Source organism: Hesperophylax consimilis, chromosome 10 (genome assembly GCF_061612785.1).
Source record: "Hesperophylax consimilis isolate HC1 chromosome 10, BYU_Hcon_1.0, whole genome shotgun sequence".
Classification (NCBI taxonomy): domain Eukaryota; kingdom Metazoa; phylum Arthropoda; class Insecta; order Trichoptera; family Limnephilidae; genus Hesperophylax; species Hesperophylax consimilis.
Genome location: NC_142845.1, coordinates 1,627,241 through 1,641,548, shown reverse-complemented (window position 1 = coordinate 1,641,548; position 14,308 = coordinate 1,627,241). Strand labels below are relative to the sequence as shown.

At 34.3% G+C, this 14,308-nt stretch overlaps 1 protein-coding gene across 1 annotated transcript in view; it reads left to right on the top strand.

The window, feature by feature from the left end:
* LOC149420163 (chitinase-3-like protein 1) overlaps nt 1–14,308 on the top strand; it is a 36,897-nt gene that overhangs the window by 19,045 nt on the left and 3,544 nt on the right. Inside the window, exons 7-10 of the mRNA XM_089636020.1 lie at nt 542–659; nt 1,940–2,125; nt 9,327–9,489; nt 10,655–10,760. Of these exons, the coding sequence (XP_089492146.1) occupies nt 542–659; nt 1,940–2,125; nt 9,327–9,489; nt 10,655–10,760 (573 nt within the window). The remainder of the gene's footprint in view (nt 1–541; nt 660–1,939; nt 2,126–9,326; nt 9,490–10,654; nt 10,761–14,308) is intronic.

Below are 14,308 nucleotides of genomic sequence, written 5' to 3'. Positions count from 1 at the left end.
AGGAAAATGCGTTACCAAATGTCATGTTTTCAAATGAATGTAATAATAGAAAATTGTAGCTGCACTAGGAACGCGAGAAGGGTTTCCCTTGAATTGCGTCATGAAGTTGCACACATGGTGTGAAACTAGAATTTAAACTCCACTCAGAACATGCGAACGGTTTCCTTCGAAATTTTCTAACTAGAAAAATAACAAAAAATTAAATTAAAAAGGGATGTTGGATCGCATATTTATTTGTGTCTAAGCTGCTTTCTAGTAACGTAGGTTCATACGTAAATACCTGTCAGCTATGTTATACCTTTCTCTGGGTTTTGTAATAATCTCCACCTCTGATATAAAGTAATTTATTCCATGTATCTATAAATTATGAATTTTATTCGTGGAATAACCTAAAATAAAACATTTGATTTGTACTATTCTCAGCCAGGATTTGAACCGGCGACTGGTCTGAAATAAAGGTCGTCATATTAAACGTTATATACATCTGGCTATTTTGAAATCCGCTATGTTTACTTACTTTAATTACTAAATTGAATTGCAGGGCTGCTGACTGGATGAACATCCGAGGATACGATTTCTTCACGGGTCTGGAGCCAACCGTGGGTCATCACTCTCCACTGTACTCTGTCAGCGGATCTCCTGATGACGTTAACAATATTGTGAGTGCATTGAATTCTCTGCGTACAGTCCATGGATTCTTCTTTCTGAAAGGCTTCCTGGATTCTTCAGCCTGATTTTTCTGTGTTGCTTCAGTATAATGTATGGTCATTGATTAGTCATTTATTTTATTTTATTTTAATTCTACGACAGATTATTAATCCATCTACATTACAATATTCTCATTCTGCCACTCTCAACATCTATAAAGATAATTATATAAAAAGTCTTAAAGCTATTTAAATAGGAATTAACACACATATACATACATCCACTATTTTAGAATTTTTATTCAAAGTGTCATGCTATGTTGTGCTAGAACATCTGTTCTGCTGTATGTACAAAACAACACTCGCCACCCATATTCTTTAGTAAACTACTTTTATTAAGAGGAAGCTACAAGCCAAAATGTGTATATGCTTGGTATACCTTATGTCGTAGGTAATAGGCATTAAAATCGCTTGACAAACGGAGTCTAGAAACGTTCGATTTCAAGCAAAAAACTGGTTTTTACTTATTTTGTAAATAATTTTATAAGAGCAAAAAAGTTAATCAAGTGAAACTGTCACAGATAATCTTAGCTATAAAACTGTATTTTTTAAAAGTTGTTTCCTTTACGTGTTCATACATTTCTACTGAAAAAAAATTTTGTAGTAGTTTGCATTTATATTTTTTATTGAGTAATTTATTTTTTTATTTGTATTCTACTCCTTCGAAAACCTTCAATTTAACTAAAACATATTTTTTGGTTTTCATAATGTACACCAATTTGTTATAAAAATTAATCAAAATAGTGATTTCGCATGCTTTGCCTTAAACCGACTAGCGAAGGGTTTGTGAAGCTGAAAGTGTTCAGATAATATTTGCCTCGGGATCAATGCCTTCTAAAAACAAATAATATTGTTAATTTTCTACATAAAAAAGATTAAAATTTATGTTGACACATTACACATACATTTACACATACAATTATTAATTAATGAATAAAAATAAAATACTCTTCCGATAAACATCCCTGTTTTGATTTGAAAATGACAAATAAATTCATCAGCAAATTTGATTTCATTACACGTGTGTATTTAACACGTAGTAATAACCAACGCACATCATCACAAACAACCGAAATTAGTATGTTTCGTTATAGAATATTTCGAACGAATTAATTTGCAAACAGCCACCCGTCCATCCCCATCTTCCATCCGCGGTCTGCGCATGCGCCCGACTGTCCCCCTTCTCTCATGCTTTTTATTGAATCTAAAATGAATTGATGTTTAATTTCCAGAACTTCACCGTAAACTATTTGATCGGCGCAGGGGCGGACAAGGACAAGCTAGTTCTTGGCATCCCCACATTCGGGCGCACCTTTACCCTGGAGGACCCTGCCAAATCTGCTCTGGGCTCCGAGGCCTCGGGCCCAGGAGAGAAGGGGGTTGCCACTGGAGAAAGAGGATTCTTCTCTTATTATGAGGTGGAGTAAAAAATACAGTTTACCACTTGCACGGAATAATGTTGTAACAATAGAATTATTTAAAAAAAGAAGAAAAAACTATGCAGTTATGATACATTTAAAATTCAATAAACATATAATTCTTAACAGGTTCACTGCCAACTCCGTCATTTGGGGAATTTAGAATGTTTCGAAAAACTCATCACCCGCCAATCGGCGTGTTCACCAATATAACTTTCTTTTTTATTTTTCTACTACAAGTATATGAAATTCAAGGGTTTTTAGAGTTCGTGTATAACATCAAGTTTGTTGTATTTTATGATTTATTTTTAAATCATTTTTATTTATGTTACACTTTCATTTTTTTATTTTTATTTTTTTTTATTGCACAACAGATAGATTATCCAATTACTGTACAATTCTCAATTTGACAATCTTAACACCTATGAAGATAATTATTATACAAAAAAAACTTTAGGCTATTTAAAGAAGAATTATATATATCTAGTGCTTCTGAGATTTCATTCAATAGCACCATTCCTCTTGTCATGCTATGTTGTGCTAGAATATCTGTTCTGCCGTATGGTATTTTGAATAAGTCGTGTCGACGACTACGGCTGAAGTTTTCGGGCACGTATAAACCATAGCATTCCAAGAGGAACGGGCTATCAATATAGTTATGGATTATGTTAAAACTAAGTATTGCAAGATTTGCATGACGTCTAGTTTCCAAGCTAAATCAATTTGTTGCCTCAAGTAAGTCCACATGGTGCATGAACCTTGGATAAGTTCCACGCATCCGCATATAGACATACCTGAGGATTTTTTTCTGGATTTGTTCCAGCATATTAATATACTTAGTTTGGTGCGGAGTCCACACACCACTAGCATACTCCAGCTTACTTCGTATGACGCCATCAAACATGGCTATCATTGCATCTGGGTCGTGAAATTGTTTACATGTTCTGGTGATAAATCCCAGGAGTTTGTAGCATGCTGTAGTAAGTCGTGATATGTGGTCCGAGAATGTTAGTTTGGGATCAAAGACGATACCGAGATCTTTATAGCTATTGACTCGGCATAATTTTTTCTTTTTAATGGTGTAATCAAAAACTACGGGCTTCTGAGAGCGGGTATATGTCATTGTTACGCATTTTTTTATATTAAATTCTAGTTTGTTTTTATCTGACCATTCTGCTATAGCATCAAGGTCAGATTGCATTTTTAAGCAGTCTTCGTAAAATATTATTTCCATCAAAAGTTTGAGATCATCCGCAAATAAAAGACATCTGCTATATTTTACACAGACCTGAATGTCGTCTATAAGTATTAGGAACAACAGAGGACCAAGGTTTGACCCTTGGGGAATACCTGACAAGGCGGGGAATTGTTTAGATTCCTGTCCATTTATTGATACATATTGTCTTCTGGATTTTAGATATGACGCGAAGAAGATAAGTGTCAGTTGATCTAAGCCAAGTTTAAACATTTTAAGTAATAAAATATCATGATCAACTCGATCAAAAGCCTTGGCAAAATCCGTATACACTACATCGGTTTGGTGTCTCGAGTCCAGTCCGACGGCCACCAATCGCGAAAATGTTAACAAATTTGATACCGTGGATTTTCTTGGCATGAAACCGTGTTGGTTTTCTCCTAGAAACGGCATAATTTGGTGATGCAATTTCTTATAAATAATCATTTCAAATATTTTGGGTATAGTTGACAGAATGGCAACAGGTCTGTAATTCTTAATATCAGCCTTGTCTCCAGCTTTGAAAATTGGGCTCACACGCGTGAGTTTCCAGGAATGGGGGAAACAACCAGTAGAAATGCTTAGATTATATATATAACTCAGTGGATGACTTATAATTTTTGACATATAAGCAATTGTATTAGGGGGTATTCCGTCTGGGCCTGCCGCCTTATCGAGCTTTAAAGTCCGAATACAGGCATCTACTTCCTCTGCACAGGTTAGCCCAAGAATGATTTTTCCGATATTCCAGGGCTCCTCTGTTCGAGTAAAGTCTAGATTTAGTAGAGGGGCTGTCTGGCTGTACACTGATTTGAAATAGTCAGCAAGTTTTTGGCTAACTATTTCGGGACCGGAAATAGTCGCCGTTCCGTCGCTTAAGTTTATTTGGGTATGAGGATTTGCTTTTTGAGATTTAATAAAATCCCAAAAATATTTAACATCATCTTTGATCCCAAACTGAACTTTTTCTAAATATTGGCGTTTTGCAATTGCAATATCTTTTTTAAGCTCGGATCGCATCGCAGAAAATAACAAGTAATCTGAGTGATCCCCACGCAGTTTGTACCTTCTTCGATGCGATTCTTTGCTTTTTAATTTATCTATAATTGTTTTAGAGAACCACGCTGGATAATTAACATTTTTACATACATATTTTCTAGTAGGGATACAAATTTCAAAAACACTAAATAAAACATTGTTTAAGTACTTGACTGCGTCATTTGCATCCGATATCGTGTATAGGTAGTTTCAGTTGAATTCTGAGAGTATGTCATTTATTAACGGCATGTTTGATCGTTTGTACTGGAACTGATGGTTGTAGGTAGATAGTGCCGGGCGTTTAGTACTATTTCGCAACTGACGTTGGTTGCACTTTGTCCTGAATAACTTCATAAGAATTGATAAGGTCGGATGAAATTTATCTTCAAGGACCAAGGGTTCATCACATTTTAATTTTGTAATCGTAATATGAAAGCCTAACAAGACGTTAATAAATAAATAAATAAAATCGGCCAACGGTCGGGAAGGGTTGTTTTGGTTCCATGGCAACTCAGGAAGGAGTCATTGAATATGGGTGAAAAAAGGCAAACAAACCTAACCTAACTTAATCTATCTAACCTAGTTTTTTCATTACTATTCATGACTTTATATCACTTATGCGCCACTCGTGTTGAATGGCCACTGTCCTCAGTTGCCCGGTTACCGTTGTTTTTATGCTAGCCCTGTGCTGAATGAATCAAAAATTATTTTCCGCACAGTTTTTGACTACCTTACTCGTACTCTAGTTTTAAAGTTATAGCTTACCAAGTTTACATGGCGGAGTTTTCCAAGCCTTCATTGCTCACGGCTGGCAGTGAACCTGGTAAGAGTAAGGAAGAAAGGCGTAAAATATGACTTTATTACAAGATTTTGTACTGAATTAGTGGAAAAATGGTGTAAGTGTATGAAATTTCACACAACATAATTCCACAAAATATTTTTTTTATATTATATTTATTTTTCAAAATAACTTTTAATTTAATTTAATTTGTATAGTTTTATTACTTACTTATTATTTAATTGTATAATCTAATTGTATAATCCAATTAACTTATATTTTAATCTGAATTGCATAACTTTATAACTTATAATTAACTTATTTTATAAATCCAATCTGTAAATATCACCCGCCATAACACAGGGACATCCCTAGCATGGCGGATGAATTATCAAAAATATGTAAAAATGTTCAACAAGTTCTTATAATAAAAAAAAAAAAAAAAAAAATATTGCATCATCGAAAGAACATGTTCATCTTAAATAAATTCACAAATATCATTGAGGTTTTTAAGCAAATGATAATATGAATAAATCAAACGATTTACGTTCGAGATATTGTCATGAGATCAACTTACCTACAATATTATTTTATAATTCTGTTACGATGGGTAAAAATGCGAGCTTAATATTATTTTTTCAGTTCAAATATGTATTACTTACCTGCATCCTTCAGTTTCTTGGCTTTGTTATCTTTCCACTTTAAACCATAAATTTTCGGTTTTCTCCCTTTAGTCCAGTCAGTGGGGAGTTTTACCTTGCAAAAGGTTAGGTAGTAGCGATTTTGATATATGTTGTTAAGATTGGGACTCTAAGGAAAAAAAAAAGTTTTCGACCTTGGGAGGGTCGAGCTCGACCCGCCATCTTGGATTGAAGGTGCCAACATTTGTTTTTTTTTTAAATAATTGTGAAGTGGTCGTTTTTAAAACCAAATTGTTTAAGGCAAACTTAAATACAACTAAATTACCTACATTTTTTCTTGATAGTTTTTTTTGTAAGTCTAATAGGTAACGAGTTACAGTGGCGGAAATGTGAATATTTTTCTAAAAAATGATGAAATTCCCAACTTTGTAATTTTTTCGGGTTATTCATTACATAATTATAATAATTTTGTAAACTCATTTCCACACCACCATGAGGTATAGAACATGGCGCATTTTTTTATTGTGGTATCTCCAGTAGGTCTACTCCACAGATATACCAGCGATGGTACATTTCGAAATTATGTTACATTACTATGAATTATGTTACTATAAATTATGTTACTTAATAACAGTCTTCGTCACCAATGTCATCATCTAACTCATTGCCTGTGATACTGAGATTCTGGGCTTTCATTGACAAAATCTCTTCTTCTTCGTCCTCGACATCGATGTGAACCTCTAGCGAATTTCAGCATGTTTGACCATTACAGCACCCACATACAATAGAACACTTCAATCCAGCTTTCGTGCAGCTACATGCAACGCCGCATCCTTTTTTACAATTGCATGAAATAAATTTTAATAAAGTCTCGGTTGCTGGTTTCTTTGTCATTCTTACTGGAACAAGCCCGTTGGTGTCACGTTTCCAGCCCCAGTGTCTGGATTTTTTTGGATTCCATACCATTTTTGGACTTGATGGTACGTTCTAACTGCATGGTACCGTGCAGCGTCGTTCGTTGGTGGCAAAGAGGCAAGATTGAATTTGCTTTTTGTTGTCGACTTTGCGAAACGTTTGTAGCGGACTTCTTCCAAGGTTTCCTTATCCATGTCACCCCCGTACAAAGCAACAAGAAAGCGTGTTCTTGCAACTGCTATGTCTTCTGGTGTTGCATCATGTTGTTTGAAGATTCCTATCATGGCATTGAGTCTTGTGTCGTTTTGCACAAGCGAACAAAATTTTGTTTTTCCTTGGTTGAAGAAGGACGATGTTGTATCGCAGCCGCTAAATGCCTTAAATGCCATGAAGAAACAGAATATTCTCAGCCGCCTCTTTGTATTTCACACTATTCGCGGAACACAGTCTTTCAAAAGTTTTGCCTCTCCCGGGTTTGCGAAGATATATACTACTTTTGAGTGGTGCTAATGCTGTCAGCAGAACTAGGAGATCAACGTCTTCGCCAATAATGAAAACAGCGTCATATGATGAACACAAGGAAATCGCAGTATTGACAATCAACTCATCAGCATCTTCTTCAGCCTGCTTAACTGTAAAATCATCCTGTATAAATTGCTTTGTAAGCATCGAAATCAGACGGACTTTGTTATTTTCATTGGCTAAAAATCGTTCTTGTGAAACTTGAAGTGGCATTGTTTCAACGAAAAGAACATCTGCAGACATGAGCATCCAGGCAACGTCCTGTAACCAGGACTCAATCAGTGTTGCCAAGTCTACAGACTAGGAATAGTAAATCAAATCAAATCAACGTCATCGAGTACACGGATGATGCTATATAAGTATATTGTATCGTAGAAATACGTTAAAATGATATTGTGTAATACGTTCGTACAAAATTTATCAAGAAAACTGGAGTTTTACAATTTTTTGTCAAAATGTTCTTCTTTCAACCGCTGTAACTCGTTACCTATTAGACTTACAAAAAAAACTTTCTTCAAAAAATGTAGGTAATTTAGTTGTCTTTAAGTTTGCATTCAACAATTTGGTTGTCAAATCAACCACTTCATAATTATTTTGAAAAAACCATATTTTGGCTCCTTCAATCCAAGATGGCGGATCGAGCTCGACCCCCCCAAGGTCGAAACCTTTTTTTTTTCTTTAGAGTCCCAATCTTAACAACATATGAGAAAATCGCTACTACCTAACCTTTTGCAAGGTGGAGCCCTTTTTTATCCCCCACTGACTGGACTACTTTACTCCCGTGAAATAAACCACGCTACGTGAGTTTGACTCACAACGTTATACAACATTCTTCCTATCTTTAAACTACTGCCACAGACTCAAATATTTTATTTATTTCCATGGTCCCTACCTTAAAGGATCCATAATAACGTACCCAATATTATTCCATCGTTTTTCAATATTGGTTGAAAATTATAATAATTACACTAATCAATACACTGGTTCCAGAGTGTTATAACTCAGAATTCACAGTTTCACGATAATTATCAATTAAGAATTTGGTTTGTTTGATCTCTCGCTTTTAATATAAGCACCCGCTAATTGCCGAAGCAGCTTGTCAGCAGGTAGATTTCACAATATTAATTATAACACTAAAACACACATATGACGAGAATCCACAATATAGAAAATAAATTGAGAAGAATAACATTTCAAGTGACAACAGTAATGTGGTCAGAATGAAATAATTAAACAAAATCATTACAAAGTGCATCATCTCAATTTGTAGCTTTTAGAAACTGATAAAAGTGTGTGTTTGTATTACATCTCATACTTAACTCAATACTGCCAATTTCTAACTTGTGAAACTCTGGAACTAGTGTATTAATTAATTCCACTTGTTTAGTGGAATAAAGTTTTAAATTGATTTCATTTAGTTACTAGGCTAGGTGGGCTTATTTTTTGTTGTTTTATTGTTCTGTTTGTCACGTAACTATTTTTTCTATAACCAATTATTTTTAGCAATAATTACTCGCCTGAAATATCCATACAAACTGAAAATATCTCCCGAGTAAAAATAAATGCCGCCGACGGAAATTGAACCCTGAACCCCTATGCTAAATTTCCCACTAGATGGCGTCGAGACATATTACATCTATGTTGGTGAAATATTTTGACTTTCGAAAATGCCCCTGACCTTTGTGCCATACATAAATAACTTTATCTTAAAAACAATAGTTTATCATAAAAAAATACTAATATTTGTATCTTGAGAAGATTTTATAAATGGAATAAGACCTTACTTTTATTTTTCTTCTATAAATACATATCATTTTTGCTATCACTCTATTAAGTGTTATAAATAAACAATAAAAACTAAATGAAATAAATAATAAAAAAGAGAATATATATATATTCTCTTTTTTATACAAAATATTATACAAATATAATATTTTTTTAATATATATTATACAAAATTTTATACAAATATAATATTTTTTTAATATATATTATACAAAATATTATACAAATATAATATTTTTTTAAATATATAAAATATTTAAAATAAACATTTACAATGATTGTTTCCAGATCTGCGGAGACCAGAAGGACAACAATGGGGGATGGACAGTGGTTCAACCCAACCCTGCCGCCTCGGGTCCTTACGCCTTCAAGGGGGACCAGTGGGTGGGGTACGATGACATCAGCAGTGTCCAGAAGAAGGCCGAGTATGTCAACCAGCACGGACTGGGAGGTAGGAAAATATTTTGATTCATTACTATTTATTCTTCTTTAGTTTTTTCTTCACTGTTGTGGATCGTAACCCCCACTCCAACACTACTAAACCTCGCGTCCAAAAATGTATATTTGTAATTTTCTCTTATATAATCAATCAAAACCAAAATTACATATGAAAAAATAAAATTTTATGTAGGTACAAAAAACCCACCTATTTAATTTAAAACCACATTTTATTAAAATAATTTTGATTCGGGACACCTTCAAATTAAATGTGTCTTAAAACCCTTCGAAAATTCAACATTTTGTCATCAAGTCCCTTATGACCTGATTCATGATTTATTTAGATATATTTCCGGTTGAAATTCAATTTCAAATAAATTTGCTGTTTTGGAACTAATCTGAAAATAAAAAATAATGTTTTTGAAAGCATATGAAAGATTTTGTTCGATTTTAATATTACAAACGAAAGAATATAATAAAATATATATTTTTTAAATGATTTAAAAATTTGAGTTTTTTTTTTAAGTGGCTTGCCGATAGTTTTTCTCTTGTTAAATTAAAAGTACCACTTTAAGAGAAACTAAAAAACATATTTAATTTCACAAACGTTCTTTAAGAGTTATTTGCGCTTCACTTTTTTATTTGATGTGTGTATAGTAAACGTTTTAATAAAAGCACAAAAGTTGGTGTTGCCTCTTTCTGGCACAGCTTAAATCATATATCTCACCGTAATATAAAAGAAGCTAAAATGACTTTTATGAGACCATCTCCAGTCTGTGGTAAAGACCACAAAAGGGTGTTAATTGAAAAAAATGGTGGCTCACATTTGTCCGGTCAGTGGCTGAGTTGGCATCGCGTTTGATTCTCATCCAGGCGTAGAATGTTCAATCTGACAATTCAACACAACACTAGCAACATTTTCCGCTTTCTTTGGTGGTAGTAGGAGATTTTCAAATATTGTCAGATTATTCGTTACCTAAGAATTTTGGTTTTTCTTAAAAAAAAAATTACTCCCAATCTTAGAATTTTTTTTAACGGCTCTATTTCCCCGCAACCAAGATACCTATCCCCTATCCATATGTTTTGGCTGTCAAAATATTTGTTGGTTCATAATATTTTGTTATTTCGAAGGAAAACATTTAAGATTAATTAATGGCTTGATATGTTGCTTGTTCCAGGAGTAATGTTCTGGACCATCGACCTGGATGACTTCCAAGGAACTTGCCATGGGAAGAAATATCCTTTGATCAATGCCGCGAAAGAAACACTGAAGAAAAACGTTGTGTAAGTTTAAAAATAAAACAATAGGTTTTTGTGAGATTTCCATCTTTCTTACCGTCATCTAATCAGTGTTAAAAAATATAAACAGGGAGTTAAAGGATGTACTTGACTTCCGGAGTATGGTTGGTAATAGTTTTTTATGTATAATAATAATAATAATATTAATATTATTATTATCATATTAGTTGGTAATAGTTTTTTATGTATAATAATAATAATAATATATAGAAATAGAAGGATTTATGCTTGCAATTCAGGATAGAGTCATTAATACTAAAAATTATAGAAAGCATATAATCAAAGATACAAATCAAATTGATGATTTGTGTAGAAAATGTTTGGCTTTTCCGGAAACTATAGAACATATTATATCGGGATGTTCTATATTAGCACCGTCCGAGTATACATTTAGGCACAATCAAGTTTTAAAAATAATTCACCAAAATTTGGTAATTAAACATAACTTGATTGACTGCCGTAATGTAGTACCATATTATGAATACGAACCAAATTCATTTTTAGAAAACGAATTTTATAAAATATATTATGATAAAACTATACTAACAGACCGAGCGATTAGTCATAATAGACCCGATATAGTTTTACATGACAAAATTAAAAAAATAACTTATATCATTGATGTTGCTATTCCAAATTCCTGTAATATTCAAAAATCTGTTAGTGAAAAAATAAGAAAATACACAGATTTAGGAAATGAAATAAAAAGAATTTGGCATTCTCAGACTATAAAAATATTACCATTCGTTATTTCGGCTACTGGCATTATACCTAGCTCTCTAATTAAAAATTTAGGCGTATTAGATCTATCAAAAAATTTATATATAAAGATGCAAAAGTCGGTCATTTTGAATACATGTAGGATAACAAAAGATTTTTTAAATATTTTTGTTGAGGGATCAGTAGGATTTATAGGCCCTGTTAGAAGTTCTACCGAGCCGAACCCTCTGATATGAAAATATCTGGAGACGGTGAATTTTTTTTTTCCCATTTGATATCTGGTGATTTGACGTGTTGTTGTTCTTGTATTGTTTTGTATTTATTTTACTTATATAATGCACTTACATAGTGTTGATTGACTAGCTGATCATTTGTGGAAAAGTGAGTGGAAGGGTTAAGTTTTTCCTTTGGGGAAGACTTAACCCGGACAACTAAATCGGAAGTTTAAAAAAATAATTAATTACAATTATTAATTAATTAATTATTATTAATTAATTAATTATTAATTACAATTACCTTACACAATTACAAATTAGGATTTAATACATATAAGAATTTAGGTTACATAAATTTTACAAATAAAAAGTTTAAATTTTATAAAAAAATTTATACATAGAAAAAGAAATTTCAAGAAATGTGGAATTTCCAAAAAAAATTCAGGCAGTGGTGAAAGATCTCGTCAATGTGGAGAGACTCTTTCAAGAATCAGAAGAATTTCCCTTCTGAATCTCTCCTCACTGACGCCAAATATATCAATCTCGGAGGAGATTTGGTTCAGGAGCAATATACTCCTCCCTACCGGGAGAACCATTGGCAGGCTAGTTCTGCAGGCAGGAAGATAGAATAATCTATGATGACGTTGTCTAAGATAGTCATCTGGAACATAGAGACTCACGCGCTCCAAAATGGCTGAGTTCTCAATATAGCCTCGCAGCAGTCTGAATAAGTGGGTAGCGGCATACCCCTCCCTTTTGAGCTGCAGGGAGTGAAGTCCCAGCATGCCCAGAAGAAAGTTCGTCGGGTAGAGCCATGGATAGTGGCCGTACTCCCTCATGTAATGAAATCTTAGAAACTTTTTTTGAACCCTCTCCAACATGAGGGATCACCCCACCTCATGAGGATTCCAGATAAGCGAACCACTCTCCAGCCTACTGCGGACCAGGGAGAAGTATAAAATCTTCAGAGCACGGGTATCCCGAAAAACTCTGACGGTTCGGAGAACAAACCCTAACATTTTTAAGGCCGACTGGCACACTCCTTCGATATGAGGACGAAATGTCAACTTATTCTCATACATAATCCCAAGATCCTTTATTGAAACTCGTTTGAGATTATGACCGAGCATAGTGTACCTGTGGTATGTGAGACTAAATGCTCTGGTGAAAGTCACAACTACGCATTTCATGACATTGAAATGAAGCTTGTTTCGTTGACTCCATTCTGAAATGTTATCAACATCAGCTTGAAGGTGCAGGCAGTCCTCAATATTTCTTATTAGAAGAAATAATTTTAGATCGTCAGCGAACAGCAGAAAGCGAGAAAAACGAATGACTTCAGCAATGTCATTAATGAAAATGGAAAAAAGAAGAGGCCCTAAGATCGATCCTTGGGGAACCCCAGAAAAAACAAGAAATTCGGAAGATTGGAAGATTCCGTGAGTGACAAATTGTTTTCTGTTCTTGAGGTAACTTTTAAAAAACTCTAACATCCGAAGTGAAAACCCATCTGGGCAAGTTTTATGAGTAAGATATCGTGATTCACGGTATCAAAAGCTTTGGAGAAGTCGTTGTACGAACAGTCTACTTGGTAACCTTTGTCTAGGGACCTAGCAACATAGTCGGTGAAAACCATCAGGTTGGTTTCAGTGGATCTTTCTTTCCGGAAACCATGCTTTTCTGGGATAATGTATGCGTCTATCTGAGGCATAATGAATTTATGAATTAATTTTTCAAATAGTTTAGCAGGAGCTGATAGTATAGCAACTGGTCTATAGTTTTCGATTAACTTTTTCGAACCATTCTTAAAAATAGGACATATTTTTGAAGTTTTCCATACTTCGGGAAAAGTTGAAGTATTTATAGCTAAGTTGAAGATAAGACATAGTGGTGTTTTTAGGAACTCGGCACACCCTTTAATAAAAAATACGGGAACGAAGTCTGGTCCGATAGAGTGTGAGTTCTTCATGAGTCTTATGGCACTCATAACGTCAGATTCCGTAAGTATACCTAAATCGACGTTTGAAGCTCCTCTGGTATTAAATGTGGCCGTGTTATTGATGTCTAGAAGTGGAGGGTCTTTATTGTAGACCGATTGAAAATGATCAGCAAATGCGTTTGCCACACCCAAGCCACGAAATTCCTGATTACCTTTCATCATGGTGTCTTCGAGACCACCATCCTTCCGAAGAGATTTTATATAGTGCCAAAACATCTTGGGATCATGCATGATGTTTTCCTCAATTTCAGACACGTAGGATCGATAGGCCACTCGAATCTCGCGCCTAACTAACGCTCGGTAAAAACTAAACAGATCGTATTCACTCTGAAGGCGTCCAGCTTTCCAGCGCTTATGATGGGCGTGTTTTATCTCTATATTCGAGATGAATTCTCTCGAGAACCACTTCGAATACTTGCGACCACCACTGCCTGCACGTTTTTTGGGAAAACAAGAATCAAATACGTCATAAATACATCTGTAAAAATATTGCGCCGCCTCATCTACTGTACAGAAAGTGCTCAGGTTTTGCCAGTCCATCCGGCTCATTGATTCATACAAGTTGATGAAATTACCCTTGTTGAAATTCCATCCCCTTG